This window comes from Panicum virgatum, chromosome 5N (genome assembly GCF_016808335.1).
Source record: "Panicum virgatum strain AP13 chromosome 5N, P.virgatum_v5, whole genome shotgun sequence".
In the NCBI taxonomy this organism is placed as follows: Eukaryota; Viridiplantae; Streptophyta; class Magnoliopsida; order Poales; family Poaceae; genus Panicum; species Panicum virgatum.
The window spans coordinates 3,504,058-3,520,375 of NC_053149.1; the positions used below are offsets into that span (position 1 = coordinate 3,504,058).

Here is a 16,318-nt window from a genome sequence, read left to right on the forward strand (position 1 = left end):
CTGCCGTCGCCATCACGGCCGTGTTTGGTTTAGGCTGACAAAAATTTCGCGAATTTTTTTTGCAATTTTAATCATTAATTTAAAATATTAAATAAAATCTAATTATAAAACTATTTCCACAACTTCTCGTGTAAATCACGAGACGAATACCCTTGACCACGTGATTAGAGAATATATACTTTAGCATCACTATAGCAAATCATTAATTAATTACCGTCATTAGATTCGTCGCAAAAAATTACACCTATTCTTGAATTTTTTTACAAATATATTTCATTTAATTTAATACTCCATACGAACAATCATATTTTTTAAAACTTGATTTGACGGCTAACTAAACGCGCCCGTGCGGTGCGTGCCGGCCGGTCCCTGCTCGATCGATCGCTTCCCGGTCTGGGTTCTCCCACCGCCACCGATCGCGCGCCCGGCGCATACGACGACGGCGACGGCGCCCGAATTTTCCTCCGCGCGCTTCGTTCGTCGTCGGAGTCGGACAGGGGCCGGGCGGGCGGGCGCTACGACGACGTGGAAACCGCTGCCCGCGCCTCGCTTTCGCCGGTGCTGATCGAGTGATCGTTACTGCACGGCGCCCAGGACACTTGGAGACCGACCGGCGGCGGCGTCTGGGTGTGGCTGGGCGGTCGTCGCCGCTCGCAGGGAGCTAGAGGGAGACGCACCTGCTGGATGATCATCAGCTATATATTTGTACAAAATACTCCTAAGGTCAGGTTTAATATTTCAAATATGAAAAATTTTCTTTCAAAAACTTTACATACATGTAAACAAGATCTAAAATGGCAGATGGAAATTCTATTGTTTAATTTGAGTTCGAGCTCGGAGATGGGTCCATGTCTCCAAGAGTCGTGGCATAGAGTGAGCAGCAGCTGTGCCCGTGGTCGCGTGTGGGGCCCACCGGCCAGCCGGCTGGCTTTTCCAGCAAATTGCCTCCCACGAAAGGCGAAAGCCGAGACGACCGGGGGGGGGGCGGGGGGGCCGGGACGAGACGGAGGCGAGAGAGCGAACCGACTCGAGCCAAGCGAGGCCGAATTCCAGGAAGAAGCCAGCCGCGCGTCGTCTTCCTCCGACGCTCTTCGTCCCCCATCCTATAAATACGCGCGACCGCGTAACCCGCGAAGAAAAAGTAAAAGGGTGGAAGGAAGGAGGAGAGGAACAGCGAAGGGAGCTAGGACCAGCGGCGGGCAAGAAAGAATGGAGAGGGGCGGCGGCGGCGGCGGTGCCGGCCGCGCGGGCGAGGTGATGATGACGTCGGGCGCGACGGGCCGGATCGTGCCGGTGTTCCGCTCCGTGCTGTCGCGGCGCGCGCTGCTGCGCGCCGCCGTGGCGCTGCGCGCGCTCTTCCTCTGGCTGCTGGTCCTCGCCGGCGGGCTGCGCCGGCGCCGGGCGGCGGGGTCCGAGCCCGCGGCGGTGTCGCCGGCGGAGGCGGGGGCCGGGGCCGGGGCCGGGGCCGGGAAGGCGCGGCGGCGGCGGCAGGCCGCGGAGGAGGAGGACGCGCGCCGCCGCAGGGTGCTCGCGGAGGAGGTGGCCATGGCGGAGGGCGCCGGCGCCGGGCAGGGGACCAGGTGGGACACGTTCCTCGTCGCCGGGGCCAGGAGGAACGCGCTCTTCTGCCGCCTCTGGGCGCCCGCCGCCGAGGAGATGAGGTGAGCGCGCCGCGGCGTTTGCGATTAATTGGCTTCCTTGGTAGTTCCGGCTGTGGAAATTGGCCGTCCCCTTTTTTTTTGTTTGTTTCTGGAGATTTCGTTTTCACCGCAGGCATTTCTGAAAAAAAAATTTGGGTTTCATTTCATTGGCTGGTGGTGGGGCCAGGGTACTTTGTGGCTGTGATTTTACCCAAACTGGCCACACTCTGAACATCTTTGCATCGTTTCTTATATTTTCGAAGTTCTTTCGGCATTTTATTGTGAACATTATGGGAATTTTTGTTCATGGACGATGATCCCGAAGAAAGTGAAGCTTTTATCATTTTCTATTGAAAAGCAAAGACTTTTGTTCAACTTGAAAAGCAAAGACTTTTGTTCAACTTACTCCTTGGTTTTCGGCCTTTAGTGACGATAATTGGTTACTGTGGGCCTCGATGCTTTGAATTTGAGCTGTTCATATGCAAATAGCAAAGTGCGATGAACACCTATTTAGGGTTTTGATCACCAAAGAAGAGTGTTTTACACGACACTTGATGCCATTAGCCAATCTCTGTAGAGCTCTGCTGCGGTTACTTCTATCCTCTAGCCTCGCAAAAGTCAGAATAAAGACGTGCCGTGCAATTCACGTCGAGTACATCCACTTTGCGCAACGTCAGTGTTCTCGCTCGCATTCATCGCACCGCCTGGGGTTGAATTGAAGTTGCTCATTAGTTTTTCATCAAAAAGTTGCTCATTAGTCATTACGCCATCTTTGCCTTCACTTTGATTCTGGTTCTGTTGTTGCTGTTAGGGTTGTTGGCTGGCTGTAAGGTCAAATGGATTGGTTGTCATGGTAATGCACATGAGTTGTCCTCCTAAAAACCGAACTGTTTGACTATGTATACCTGTCATGGATTCTTATTCCGAGCATATTGGCTAAAGTTGTGATAACCTCGAATACATATAGAATTTTATGGAATAGCAAGCAATTTATGAATAGTGAAAAGGAGGACAAAGAAGATTTATCGGTATCGAACTCTAGAATTTAGATGGCCAACTAAAGTGCAATGGATTAGCAGGATCAAAGGGTGCCTTGCCTCCAATGCTGCAACTTTTGCTCCATGATGTCCGTGTTTTTTTTTTTCTGGATGATAAGGGCTTGGGCTTCTGGCTCAGGACAACTTAGCTATCAAGAAAAGGTATAGAATTTTTATTAAAATCTGGGTGATGCTATCTTTTATCCACATCATCTTTGCAACTTAATTCTTGCCATGCCTCTGTGCCTAGTTGCATGATCTCTGCTCTCAATTTTATGACACCATAGTCAAATGTTCCACCAAACAAAAGTTGAAAAAAAAGGCAGGAAATCAGTTTAGGTAATCTACCACTCCTACTGTGTCTGGTTAAACTATGTTTGATATTATTACACCATCTGATAATGTTGTTCTGGATGTCAATTTTGAACCTTCGAACGTGTGTTCCAGTGCTAATTATGTCCCATTGTCACACATCTATGCAATCACTTTCCTTTCAAATCTTCACTGATTCGCCATTCCTCTCTTACTTCAGGGGCATTTTGGTCATCATACATGGTCTGAATGAACACAGGTTAGGAAACCATGCTGAGTCCTCTTTTGTCACGATTTGTGATGTATTATATGTACTTCCCTTGTATTCGAAAGCATTATTTAACAACATTGATCCTGCATTTCCAGCGGAAGGTATTTGCACTTTGCTGAACAGCTGACAGCATGTGGCTTTGGAGTATACGCCATGGATTGGATAGGTAAGGAGCACTGCATTGGGTATTCTGAACATGCATGTGCTATCTGAGATATGTATGGTTTGGTGAAAGATTGGTGCTGCACTTAGAAACAAGGAATGGAAGGTTGAGCAGCTTCAAAGCTAGTTGGAGATCTTATATTATTGTTTCCATTGGTGCTGCACTTAGAAACAAGGAATGGAAGGTTGAGCAGCTTTAAAGCTAGTTGGAGATCTTATCTTATTGTTTCTGTTTAATGTTACCAAAAAGGATATGGAAACTTAATTATACCAACTGTTAGTTTTTTTATCGCTAATGTCACCATGCTTAGTTGCTTACAAACTATTCACACTTGCTAGCAAGGCTGTAAAGCTATGTAACTTTATCCATTTGTTTTGCAATCAGTTTAGCCCTGTGATAATGCTTATTTAGTGTCTGGATTAAACGTCAGTCATCAACAGGCTAACTCTTGCTTTGCTATACATGACAGGGCATGGTGGAAGTGATGGCCTGCACGGCTATGTGCCTTCACTAGACTATGTTATCGAAGACATAGTGAGTCTCTATTTCTGCCTAATTCTTATTTCTGTTCCTGATGTAATACTTGATTGACATTATTACATGCGAACAGGAAGTGCTTCTTAACAAAATTATGATGGAGAATCCTGGGGTCCCTTGTTTTCTTCTTGGTCACTCCACCGGCGGAGCTGTGGTCTTGAAGGTATGCAGTTATGAAACTGAACAGTGTTTATCTACCCTATTTAGGCCAGGTTTAGACACTGACCCTATTTCTCTGGGCCTGTGAACAATGGATACCATGACGAGCAGAGAAATGGTGCAAAACCTTAACAAAGTAGCCTGGTTGAAAAATGGTTTGGCTACAGATTCTCATTTTACACGTTTGGTTTTCGTTCTTTCATTGTGCTCATCACTATCTTGCAACTTGGCAGGCATCTTTGTACCCTCATATCAGAGAGAAACTGGAAGGGATCATCCTGACATCACCGGCTCTGCGTGTGAAACCTGCCCATCCTATTGTTGGGGTAATGCAACTACTCTGTTTTCCTGTTTGTTCACAATTAAAGTCCATATGACATGAGTGATCTTCAGATCAACAACAAGTTGTGCATTCCCCAAATAATTCAGCATACATCATTGAAGAAAAAAATTGATTAAGGCCCATCCCCATTTCAGATTACTGGGATCTTTTTTTAGACAGTAACGGTTATATATCATTGAACGCTAAAACACAAGCATATGCTGCTATGACTCTCCTTTTAAAAGAACACTTGAGGCAAGGCATGTACATAGTTTTTCGCAAAATCGGTAAAACCGACTGTGTAGTGCTAACCTCTGATCCTGATTTCATCATCAACGCCCGCATTTTCTGACACGGTATTTATCGGAATTTTCAGACTAACTGAGGCTTCAATGGATAATGCAGGCTGTGGCACCGATATTCTCTCTAGTAGCACCCAAGTTCCAGTTCAAAGGAGCAAACAAGAGGGGCATCCCCGTGTCCCGCGACCCAGCCGCGCTGCTCGCAAAATACTCCGACCCATTGGTCTACACAGGGCCGATCAGGGTCCGGACGGGCCACGAGATCCTGCGCATCTCCTCCTACCTGCTGCACAACCTGAAGAATGTCACCGTCCCGTTCATGGTCCTGCACGGCACGGCGGACCGGGTGACGGACCCGCTGGCTTCGCAGGACCTCTACAGGGAGGCCGCGTCGAGGCACAAGGACCTGAGGCTGTACGACGGGTTCTTGCACGACCTGCTCTTCGAGCCCGAGCGCGACGAGATCGGGGCCGAGATCATCGGCTGGATGGACGGGATGCTCCGGCGGCAGGCGGTGTGAGTGGCAGCTGCGCGGTGGCTTTCGCATTCTTGATTGGTGGTGTTCCACTGAAAGTGGTATCTATGGGTTGGGCGTGGTGTGTTGTGTTGATCCTCTTTTGAATTTACAAGTGGGAGGAGATGATTTGTGTGTGCCTAGATGGATGCAAATTTGTGCTCTCTAACTATCGGCAGTATTACGTAAAGAGGAGTATGGTTTTTGAATCCTTTTGCCAATTTTGCTGGGGCCAGTTTTGGCGAACTGTCGCTGTTGAGCTGGTGGCCGTTGTTTCCAAAGCAGATATGAGCTTTGACTTGCAAGTAGTTGATGGACTCTGACAGGAGGCCATTCAGAGTTTGAACCCCATACAGTGGAGTTCTCTCCAAATCGATCGGAATAGTGAAGGCTGCACCATCCAGGACCAGGACCGCGAGTAGTTTACTTCTGGTACCCGTCTGGCTCTCTCTCTCTCTCTCTTGAGTCTTGAGCGATTGAGATTGTCGGGTCTGCACTCAGAAGGAAAATTGCCTTCCATGGCTCATGTCTCGACGCCATGTGCAGTGTCCGGCGACCAGTGGTGGTTTCACCGATGATTTTTTTTTTCTTTGTTGCGGTGGCTGTCATGTGGCCCCGCTCGTCGTGTGGGTGGAAAACTCCGGCCGTCAGAGAAGTCTTCTTTCAGAACTATGACATCAGTCATCAGACAGATGCCAAGTAAAAAAAAACTTATTTCCAACAGTTTGGCATAATTCACTTGCCAAATCCAAATCTAACTTACATCAGAAATCCTGAGAGAGAAACAAAATTATATTTATGCTCTTCCACCTCTTGAAAACTTAAATCAGGAACCCTTCTCTGTTATTTATTTCTTTTTTCACCCTCCCACCTGACTAGAAACCACGATGCCAACCGCGCGCCGCGCGCGTATATTTACGCGCTGGAGGCTGGTTTTTCCCAAGTTGCCAAAAATTGCCAAGTCTTTTGCCAAACTGTTGGAGGAGTATTTTTAATATTTTTGCCAAAAATCAAAAATGGCAACTCGATTTGCCAAACTGCTGGAGATGCTAGTTGGAGATTTGCAAAAGCTGTTCCACTCCAAGGCCGGGATTACTCGGTTTTTATCCTCCACGAATGAGTTTACATTCAGAAGTTACAAGAACAAACCTAAAAGAAAAACAATTACAAACAAGTCCTTGTAACATATCCCCGGTGATCCTCGCTGCTGGTGACCGGAGCCGCCGCCCGCCACTCTCTCCCTGAAAGAAAGGAACGCGGAACTTGCGACTTGAAGCTGAACTCCAGCTCGACGAAGAAGCTTCAGAAGAAGCCACATCTAGTTTTTTGAAACCATCCTTAGCAGCAAGTGGCACACCGAAGAAATCGATGTATGCTTGAATCATTGAACGTCCAATTCCATCGCCGAGACGAAGGAGATCTGGCACCCCAAGAACTGCTGGCGACTCCGAATCACCAAGCAGCAAAGCGACACCAGCAGAAGAACTCCAACCCGATTTCTCAAGGTAGGAGTAAGATATATACCTCACAAAAGCAGTTCCGACACCCGCGCCACCACCGAAGCCGACGCTGACGCCGAAGATGCTCTGGAGGGACAAAAGAACCGGCAGCGCAAACCCTAATCCACCGGTAGATACAATCTTCCATCCTCCGGCAACCCTGTTGTTGGTTGCGATGCTAGTGACACCATGGACAACATAGGCACAACTGGCGAAAAGAAGCTCATAGAGGAATCAAGTACCAACGCATAAGAAAGCAACAAAAAGAACCTCGTCGATATCAAATCCCCCACATAAAACACCAGTTTTGTGCACCACATGTCCCTGGAGCAACACCAAGCTCCGCCCACCACCACCAAGAACATCACCAGAAAAGGAATGGAAGAGATAGAAAACTCCTGATGAATCTCTCACCAAGAGGAAAACCAACCCTAATACTAACCTATTAGTAGGGGATATGTACATCCTCCCCTGGATCCCCAGTTCCCCTAGCACACCGGCGACCCATAGGCCAGCAGAAGCCTATGTGAAAAGCAACTGTTATACCCACCCATTTTGGAGAAGCAGACCAGATGTCCAGATCTCTCTCTTGGGCTCAATCTAAGCCCAAAGGGTGGGTGGGCTCAAGTAACCGGGCCGCCGCCAGGCCCATCCAACGGTCCACCGACACCGTAACCCAGGCCGTCACGGTCCCGGGGGTGGACGGTAAATGAAACACCGTCCACCCCGACTCCCCGAGGAGGTCCGGGTCCCCGACCGGCCTCCCCGCACCGCGCGCACGTCCTCCTGCTCGTCGCGCCGTCCTTTGGGTGTCATCTAGGCGGCCGTGGTGCCTCCCCTCGCCGCATCTGCGCTCCACGGTGGCTGGCTGGCTTCCACTTCCACCTTCCCAGCGCGCGTCTTCGCCCCTCGCGGTCGCGGCGGCCTTGTTTGCCGCCCGGCCAGAATCATCACCCTTCACAGGCTGGGAGCATAGCCCCGTTTCTACCACGCCCGGAGCCGCACGTTCTTCTCCCCGCCGTGCGCGGCTTCGTCCGGACGCACGACGTGGTCGTCGCCCTGGCCGACGTCGACGGCAAGGCAAGGAGGCGCTCCGCGTGGCCGCTGGCGCGCGCCGCCGTGAACCGCACCGCGCGCGCGGCGTCCTCCTCCGGAGGATGGCCACGCTCAAGCCCGCCTGGCTTCCAAGTTAGCATCTGCACGTCGCCATGCATGCATGACCTTCCAATCAATTGTGTTGGTCAGGTAATTTTTTGCATCAATGTTGCTGACCGGAACCTGGACGCGTGTATCACGGTGAACATCATCTTGCAGAACCACGCCAAAGTCGCTGCTGCAGACCTCTGTTGTCATCGGCACGATGATACTCATTTCTTCCAGATTACACTGCGGTGAGTCCGGGCTTCTCACTTTGGGTCGGTGATGATGAGCTTGAAGACACGGGCACTGGTACTGGACGAACCAGAAGGAGATCTCTAACAAACATCACTGCCATGGCAACGACATGTGCCAATCAACCACTTTCAGAGTAGTACCCGGTTAACATAAAAAAAAAACTTTCAGAGTAGTACGAGCTAGTGACCCTGACAGGAGGCCATTCAGAGTTTAAAATTTAAATCACAGACAGCTGAGTTCTCCCCTGGCTGCAAGCTTTCACTCCGAGTCAGTGGAGGACGGACGTTGTTTACCTTAATCTAAAAGGTTCAGGGTTTGTTTAGTTCACTTTGTATTTTACATTTTTGGAAGAAAACCTTCAGTATTTGAAGTATTAAATGTAGATTAATCACAAAACTAATTATAGATTTCGTCTGTAAACTACGAGATGAATCTAATGAGCCTAATTAATATATCATTAGAGGTAGCATTACTGTAGCAATTTTGTGTCTAATCACATCCTAATTAGGCTCATTAGATTCGTCTCGCGATTTACAGTCCATTTGTGTAGTGCGATTTATTCTTTGACTACATTTAGTACATCATGCAAGCGATTTATAAAAATTTTGCATTTTGCGTTTTGGAATCTAAACAAAGCCTGAGTTCTCTCCAAATCCCCCGAAGCACTAAAAGCTGAAGTCTCCAGTGGAAGCAGCCATGGTCGGTCTCTAGTCCCTCAGTGACAGTACACACCATTTTTTATCTTTTTTTTAGAACCGGGTTTATATTTCACATGAAAATATTGGTGGTTACAGCTCTAATATTACAAAGACACCCTTGAAAGAAAAGAAAGATACAAACTAGTCCTTGTAAACTTCTCCCGGTCTTCATCGCCGCTGGTGGCCGGAGCGCTGAGTTTGAAGCCGACCTCCTCCCTGGCAATGAAAAGATGTTTTTTTGTTGCCGTCTTGAGTAGCATATCGACTCCGACATGCCTTAAAAGCATTGAACGATCCGGCCATAACACATCGCCAATGTGGCAGAACTGCCAGAATTAATCCGGATTAAATGCGTTAACTATCACTAATACCAATAAAATGGTTAATACGCACTTAACACAGAATAATTTGACAGTCTGTCGGGTAAAATCCCGATAAAACCACTGAATTTCGGATCGAAACAACATACCTCACTCGAAGGTGAGCCCAGAGATTACAATAACTGTACTACAACTTTAATAGTGAAAGTTATTAAAAACTAAGTTTGAGAACTCAAACGGGTACCTCAGAAATTAAAAGAAGAAAACGACAACTAGCGACGATATATGACATCATGATGAAGCCCGTACAGGACGTCAATTTCACCAAGTATTCCCAACCTGAAAACAAAGTCACAAGCAAGACTGAGTATACTAATACTCAGCAAGGCTGATCCGTAGAAGGGTATATAAAATATCCCTTTAACTAGACATGCAAGGCTTATAAAAGCTCTGGGGTTTTCTTTTGCTGAAAAGCTACAAAGAGTAGGTCCTTAATTTTAAGTTTTAGCTTTCAAATTCTAGTTTCAATAGATATTCTAGATAAGCACCTATCTATACAAACATGGTAGAGGAGTTAATTTCATCCAACCATACTGAGATCATCATTGTTCTACTTCTTACTCTATGCAGCAAAGGGATTAAGCAGTCTCATACATCGTGGGAGGCGGACGATTCTGAATTGAAATTCCAACCTTGCAAGGATAAACCTAACACACATGCTTGGAGCACCGTCGAGTCACTCCCAAGCAACATTTGGCTTCTCTTTCCGATTCATGGACAGGTTCACTCTCCCCGACTATAGGGCACTCACATCGTCCCTCATAGCCGTGGTGTTGCACAACTTAATATAACTTTCAACATAATTCAACTTCCTATCTCTACGAGAGAGTGAAAGGTATGTCCACTTGCCGGGCCGAGGAGTTACTAGGCTTGCCGCGTACCATATTTACGGCATGTGGCTAGTACTTTCAAACGCTTAACCACCGCTACCACACACTACGGCCTTAGCAATTTATCAACATAGACGGACTTTCGATGAAGATGATGACCAAATCCGTCCATGGTCCTTATAGTGATTGCAAGAAAGTAAACAATCAACTCCTATAAAGCTCGCGAGTAACAGGAAATCACTCGACTTTTACCGGTCCTATTAGCAAAGCATCTAGTCGGACTCTGTTTCTAGTGTTCAAACAATAGGTACCTAGAATTATGCATCTAAGGTTTTCATTCAACTCCAATAACTTAAATACACAAGAAAACAGTAACAAGTTGCATAAAATAATAGGATTATGCACCAGGGTTTGCCTTTAGTGACGTCTATAGAGTCAGTGAATTTTGATTCTTCCGAAACATCGTTCGGGACTTCAGTTAATTCCACAACATGGGTCTGGGCTTCAGAAATATTGCCGTCTGGATCCTGGATGAATCCATGCGTTCCGTCGACTAGCGATATAATTTCTATATGCAATGCAATAGTTAAAATTAGTGAAGTGCTTAAGTATAGCTTTTCTTCACTAAATAGTTGGTTTTCAAAATAACTTAAACCAAGAAAACAACCATTTTACTTTCTACTTACTGGGCAGTCATTTATGGAGTATAAGCAAACACAAGGAACTCCATAAAATAATATGACTGGCTATTTTAAACATCAAAGAGTGGTTTCATTCAAATCCAAAGTTTGAATTCAAGAGTAGACAAACAACTTAGATCTAATTACAAACATGGAATGATCCAACATTGAATTACTTAAATTTAACAAACATTGATGGAGTAGTTGTAGTACTTTACAAAGTAAACATGGATCACGAATTAAGTATCAAAATATTTAAGAACTCAAGCTAGAGGCTAATATTGGTCCTACAAAATTTATACAATGCTACTCATAACATGAACAACACATGGTTCAAAAATCACAAACAACACATTATTGGAGCATGAGATATAAATAAAACATGCATTTCTTAACATTTTTAATAAAACACTTAAAATAACAAGTAAAAACCAGGTATTAGGGCCACAACTTTTACACAAGACCATGCATAACACATAGGTTACATGGTTCAAAGATGAAGTGTAACACCCCAGTTTTCATCACTATTGAGGGGGAGTGTTGAAATATACAATGCAAACTTCTAGAAAGTTCTATTAAAAAAAATAATAATAAGGGTAAACCATGGCATAATTTTGTTCACCATGACAAGATTCTAGAATGTTCCACAAGAATCATAAGAAGGCATGAAGCTTGGATATTTTCTTGTCATGGTAAAATTTAGAATTTTCTAGAAATAGATATTTGTAGGGAACTTCCTAGAGTGTGACATGTGTCACTCATCCAAGAGGGTATGGGTGCCTATATAAGGAGGGTGCCACTCCTTGCCATGCCATACTACTCCACTCCATCCCACACACATCCAAAGGCATGGTAGAAGTGAGCATAGGTAGAGTGTGCTAGGTTAGCCACCACAAAGTGTGTGTTCCTTTGTAACTTTGTTGCTCCAATAAGGTAAGTGTCTTTATAAGTGTTAGTCTTCCAATTAAGCTTAGTACTTAGTGTATAAGTTGTGATCCATCGAAGGTTGGCTCTGTCACCCGGGATCACGAAAGGGTCTGGGCTTCATCGAAGGTTGGCTCTGCCACCCGGAAGCCAGTTTCATCTGTTGGTAGGCTCTGCATCCCGGAAGCAAAAGGCGGCTCTGCCGTCAAAAGGACCCGGTACACTAAGTAACTAGAAGTTGACCGACTCTAAAGTGAGTTGGTGTATCATAGGGGTAGATCCTCAACTTAGTAGGGCCACCTCAATTTCCAACAATCACTAAAATAAAACTTAGGTTGCAATTAAACTAGTAACGTAAAATAATACTAACGTTATATGAGGCATTACATAATTACTAGGCAAACTATTTTATACTCTTGCCTTGCGTTAGTACATTCGTTCCCTCCAGTAACCAGCATACGCATGCTTGCACCTACGACAAAAATCATCTCGTCTCCATAGAAGCCTCTCGAGTCACCGTACCACGCCATAATTCCCAGACAATCATGACAGCGCCTACCTCCTTCGCCATAACTTCATCATTCCCTGGAAGCCACAGAGTACCCACACCAATTGACCTTGAAATGACCCGTCATGGCAGCACCCACCTCGCCATAAATCGGGGTCGCCACGCACAGTGCCGATCGAGATTTTTCCGCCGCGCGAACTGCCTCACCCGCGCCCACATAGCAGCCTGGAGCCCTCCCTGCCGTCCTCACCCGCGCTGGCTCTCGCTCGCGCACGCGCGACATGCCGGCCCCACGACGGGACCGCGCACTGCCGCCGGCACCACGCCGTGCCGCCCACCCCCGCGTCCCCACCTCGCCCACGCCGCTGCAGCGTCCTTGCCGGCTTTGTCGCCTCAGTGCTCGCACCTTCAGCGCTGCCACTGTTCCCATTGACGACGAGCTGCCGCAGCCCACGCCGTCGCCCGTCCTTGCGCAACGCCGCCGCTGCTCTCCTCGCCTATAAAAGGAGCGAGGCCGTGACGAGCCCCGTCACCACCCCAAGCACACCGAGCCGCTTCACTCCGCCAGCTGAACCACTCCTCGCGAGCCCAGCTCACTCACGAGACGAAGCTCCAACAATTGGCCCTCTTCCTCGAGCTGTTCCGCGCCAAGGTGAGATGGCAGGCAGCTCCCCCGACCATTAACTCCACAACACTAATAAGGGCCCAAAACACCCACCAGGCCGTGAGCACTTAATCCAAATCATTCTACCAACCAATACTATAAACTCAATATCTCCTTCATATCAACTCCTTTTCACGTAACTCTTTTTCCTAAACTCTCCTCAAATCATATACTATCTATTCCTCCTATTTTCATCTCCATTTGAGCTTATTTTATTGCTTGCTTGTGTTTGTTTGCCGGTTGTGCCGTTTTCGCCCGTAGAACACGGAGTGACCGAGGAGGAGCCTGCCAAGGAGTACGAAGGCCAGTACCGCGAGCCGGAGCCAGAAGACCCGTACCGCGAGCAGGAAGCCACCGCCGCCAACGCGTATGTAAGCGAATGCAAGTTTTATCGACCCCTACGTGAGCGGTTGCATCCATGTGAGGACGTCTAGTTGTAGCCCTGGTTTAGGATCGATTACATATACCGGTACTTGAGTGATTGAGTGTGCTCATACATGCATATGAGTAGTTATGCATATCCAGAGTTGAGACTAGGATTTGAAGGGTTTTGGCTGAGGCTAGGGCAGCTGGGTATGCTGGAGCCGGCGCTACCGTGGTGGTAGACTAGCAGGTGAGTGATACCGTGGTGGTAGGCTCGAGTTGACATGTTGAGGGATGGTTGCTGCCCTGATGAACCATAAGGACCGAGTTGTTTTGATATCTCACCTAGCTTACTTTAGTACGACCACAGGTTCCGGTATGAGCCGGACTTAGCCTAATCCCACTGGTTAGCCTGACGGTCGTAGGGATGGTTTATGGGTATAGACCATTGGGGTCAGGGCCTAAGGGTTTGTGCGGCCGGGCTGGGGCGTGACCACGGCTGGGTGTCGGCTATGTCGGTTGTCCGTTCGGGCAGTCGAGCGTGTGGGTACAGTGTACGACCTCTGCAGAGTGTATAATCCATTCGAATGGTCTGTGTCCATGGTATGGACAGGCTACGGTGTAGTTCTGACAACTAGTGAGCTACCTACTATGGGTTGTGTCGGGAAGAGTTGCATACCATGAGTTGCATTGCTAATGCATTTTGCTTAATGTGTATCATACATGTCATTCCCGTCCCGTAGGGCGAGGTGGAGCTTGCTGAGTACTTTTGTACTCACCCCTGTTGATTTTCTCCAGAGGATCCTGACTTTGTGCCAGAAGACTGCGAGTAGATCGTGTCCGCACCCAAGCTTTTCGAGCGGAGCCGTGATGGATGAAGAGCTAGTCCTGCATGTCGTTATGCTAGTTGTTATCATATGGTTGTTCTGTGTAGCTTTGTGTTGTCACTTTACTCCTCATGTACGTGTTAAATAAAGCTCTGTATGACTCTGGACTCCACTTGATGTAACATGTATTGTGCCGGACACTTAATTCGGTAAATAATACATGGTTTAGCCTTGATCTTCGGGTCGGGGCGCTTCATGAAGTCCAGCACAGCTATGGTTCAAGAGATAAAATTAAAACACTCATTTTCTAACAATTAAACCAGAGCATTCAATAAAAAGTTTCAAACAAACTTTAATAGCCTATGTTATAGAGCTAGTTAAGAGAAACACAACAAAATTAATTTCACATTTTTCTGATTTTTCTACTATTTTCTAGGATTTTTCAAAGTTCACAACAAAAAGAACTAGAACTATTACAGAAAGGTCCCTGAAAGAATTGAAATCAAGCTATCAGGTCCCTGGTCTCTCACATCTGGGTCCTTTGCCGGCCAGGCAAAACAGGGGAGGGAAGGACGACCGGATTCCAGCGGGTATGGTCGCCGACGGCGAGGGACCCGGGGTGGAGGAGCTAGAGGAGGTCCATGCGCACCTGTGGGTGGTCTTGGGGCGTAGGGAGGTGCTCGGAGACGGCGGCTCGACGGAGCTGGGCGGCCAACGGCGAGCTGCGCTAGCGGAGGGGGAGACCGGGCTGGGGAGCTTCACTGGAAGAAGGAGAAGCTAGAAGGGTACTCGATTTGGGCAGTGGGAAGGAGGAGAAGCGGCTCCACGGCAAGGCCAACGAGCGGCGGCGCAATGGTGGGCGGCGGCGGTGTTCTGGGCGAATGGGGAGAGGATAGCTCGGTCCTTCGGCCCGAGCGGGTAGAAGGGAGCAAGGGTGAGTACTAGAGCTCGTTGGAGAAGGGAGTGAGCGGGCTTGGGCAAGGGGAACAAAAAGGGGGCGGTGGTGGCCGGAGTGGGCTGTAGTGGCTGTGGCGAATTGCCGGCAGTCGTGGCGCGAGCGACGGCGTGGCGCGCGCGCAAACAGCCAGCAAAGAGGAAAAAGGGTGGCGATAGAGGTTGTTGGCGATGCGTGGAGGGAGGCTGAGTAGCTGGTGACCTGCTGGCCGGCGGCGAGAACCGGCGGCGGGGCAAAACGGCGGCAAGGGCGGCGCCCCTGTTTTTCGGTGGACAGAGGAAGGAGAAGAATTGTGGGTGGACCTAGATGCAAAAAGGAAAGAAGCTAGGGGGTTTTCTATAAACACAAAATTATATTTTTAACTGGATGGTTTAAGCCCATAAAACCTGGGTTGTCACAGCCAAGCACTGAGGAATCTGACGCCTTTGCCAAGAACCCCAGCACACCAGACGACAAATCACCCCGAAGGGGAACTGAACCACCTATGTTGGTGGGAGCCGAAAACCAACCCGATTCTGCGTGTTGGGAAACTAACCTCCCAAGATAATCCCAATCGACATCGCGGTTATTGGACCACCCTGAAGGTACAGAAAAATCCTCCTGCCTTCACCATCCATGTCATTAGCAGCAAGGTTGGCGATGCCGCTGACATCGTAGCCACAGCCGGCGCACAAAAGCCCCCAGAGGACTCGAATACCAACGCATAAAGCAGCATCAAAGAAACCACGTTGGTACATAATCCTCCGCATAACACACCGTCACCGTGATCTACAATCTCGTCAACCACCGCCAGCCTCCCACCTCCAACAGCAGAAAAGAGCAAGAGGAAGCAAAAGGTCCCCAACGCCAGGAGACCAACTTTATTACTCCATGGCACGCCACCGCAGGAAAGAGTTCTGGACTTACCGACGCCGACGCCGGATCTGCCGTCGCCGCCCCCTCTGATGACACTCCAGAGGACCAAAATACCCGGCATCTGTCGCACCTCCACCGGAGACAACCTACCCAACTATATAGCTACCTATACACTGGGGACACAGATCCGCCGCCGATTCGACTGCACCCCCTCCTCCTCCGATGCCGACAAAGGCACCAGAGGCAAGGAAGGCGGTGAATCGGCGGAGGAGACGAGTTCACTTCTCGCGTCGCCTCTCTCTCTCCTGTAGCGTCTAGTTGCGGCCTCCAATTTTTTATCTGTGATTTAGTTTTTTTTTCTTTTGAGAGGAGATTTAGGTCCAATTTAGAATGCCATGGACCCAACCGGGACGATACCAGCCCAACCGTGATAAGACCCGGCCCACGAAAACGGACCTTTTTCAGGCCCAAAAGCGAACTTAA

At 48.2% G+C, this 16,318-nt stretch overlaps 2 protein-coding genes across 2 annotated transcripts; one reads left to right on the forward strand and one right to left on the reverse strand.

The window, feature by feature from the left end:
* The first annotated feature begins 999 nt into the window (after positions 1–999).
* LOC120674019 (monoacylglycerol lipase-like) lies at positions 1,000–5,468 on the forward strand. Its single transcript, XM_039955078.1, has 7 exons — positions 1,000–1,661; positions 3,210–3,248; positions 3,356–3,426; positions 3,893–3,957; positions 4,034–4,123; positions 4,353–4,445; positions 4,847–5,468. Exons 1-7 carry the CDS (start codon positions 1,210–1,212, stop codon positions 5,261–5,263), a joined length of 1,227 nt encoding a protein of 408 aa, XP_039811012.1. The 5' UTR covers positions 1,000–1,209; the 3' UTR covers positions 5,264–5,468.
* Positions 5,469–6,360: 892 nt separating this feature from the next.
* LOC120672957 lies at positions 6,361–8,109 on the reverse strand. The gene is made up of 3 exons (XM_039953601.1): positions 7,978–8,109; positions 7,199–7,278; positions 6,361–6,964 (listed from the first exon to the last, which is right to left on the reverse strand). The coding sequence occupies exons 1-3, from the start codon at positions 8,107–8,109 to the stop codon at positions 6,361–6,363; spliced, it is 816 nt and encodes a 271-aa protein (XP_039809535.1).
* Between the last annotated feature and the right edge of the window lie 8,209 nt (positions 8,110–16,318).

Coding starts and splice junctions, on each gene's coding strand:
- LOC120674019 (XM_039955078.1), top strand. CDS start 1,210: ATGGAGAGGGGCGGCGGCGGCGGCGGTGCCGGCCGCGCGGGCGAGGTG. Junction 3,427..3,892: donor ATACGCCATGGATTGGATAG/GTAAGGAGCACT, acceptor TATACATGACAG/GGCATGGTGGAAGTGATGGC. Junction 3,958..4,033: donor ACTATGTTATCGAAGACATA/GTGAGTCTCTAT, acceptor ACATGCGAACAG/GAAGTGCTTCTTAACAAAAT.
- LOC120672957 (XM_039953601.1), bottom strand. CDS start 8,109: ATGACAACAGAGGTCTGCAGCAGCGACTTTGGCGTGGTTCTGCAAGAT. Junction 7,279..7,977: donor CCAACACAATTGATTGGAAG/GTCATGCATGCA, acceptor CTTTTCACATAG/GCTTCTGCTGGCCTATGGGT. Junction 6,965..7,198: donor TACATATCCCCTACTAATAG/GTTAGTATTAGG, acceptor TCTTTTCGCCAG/TTGTGCCTATGTTGTCCATG.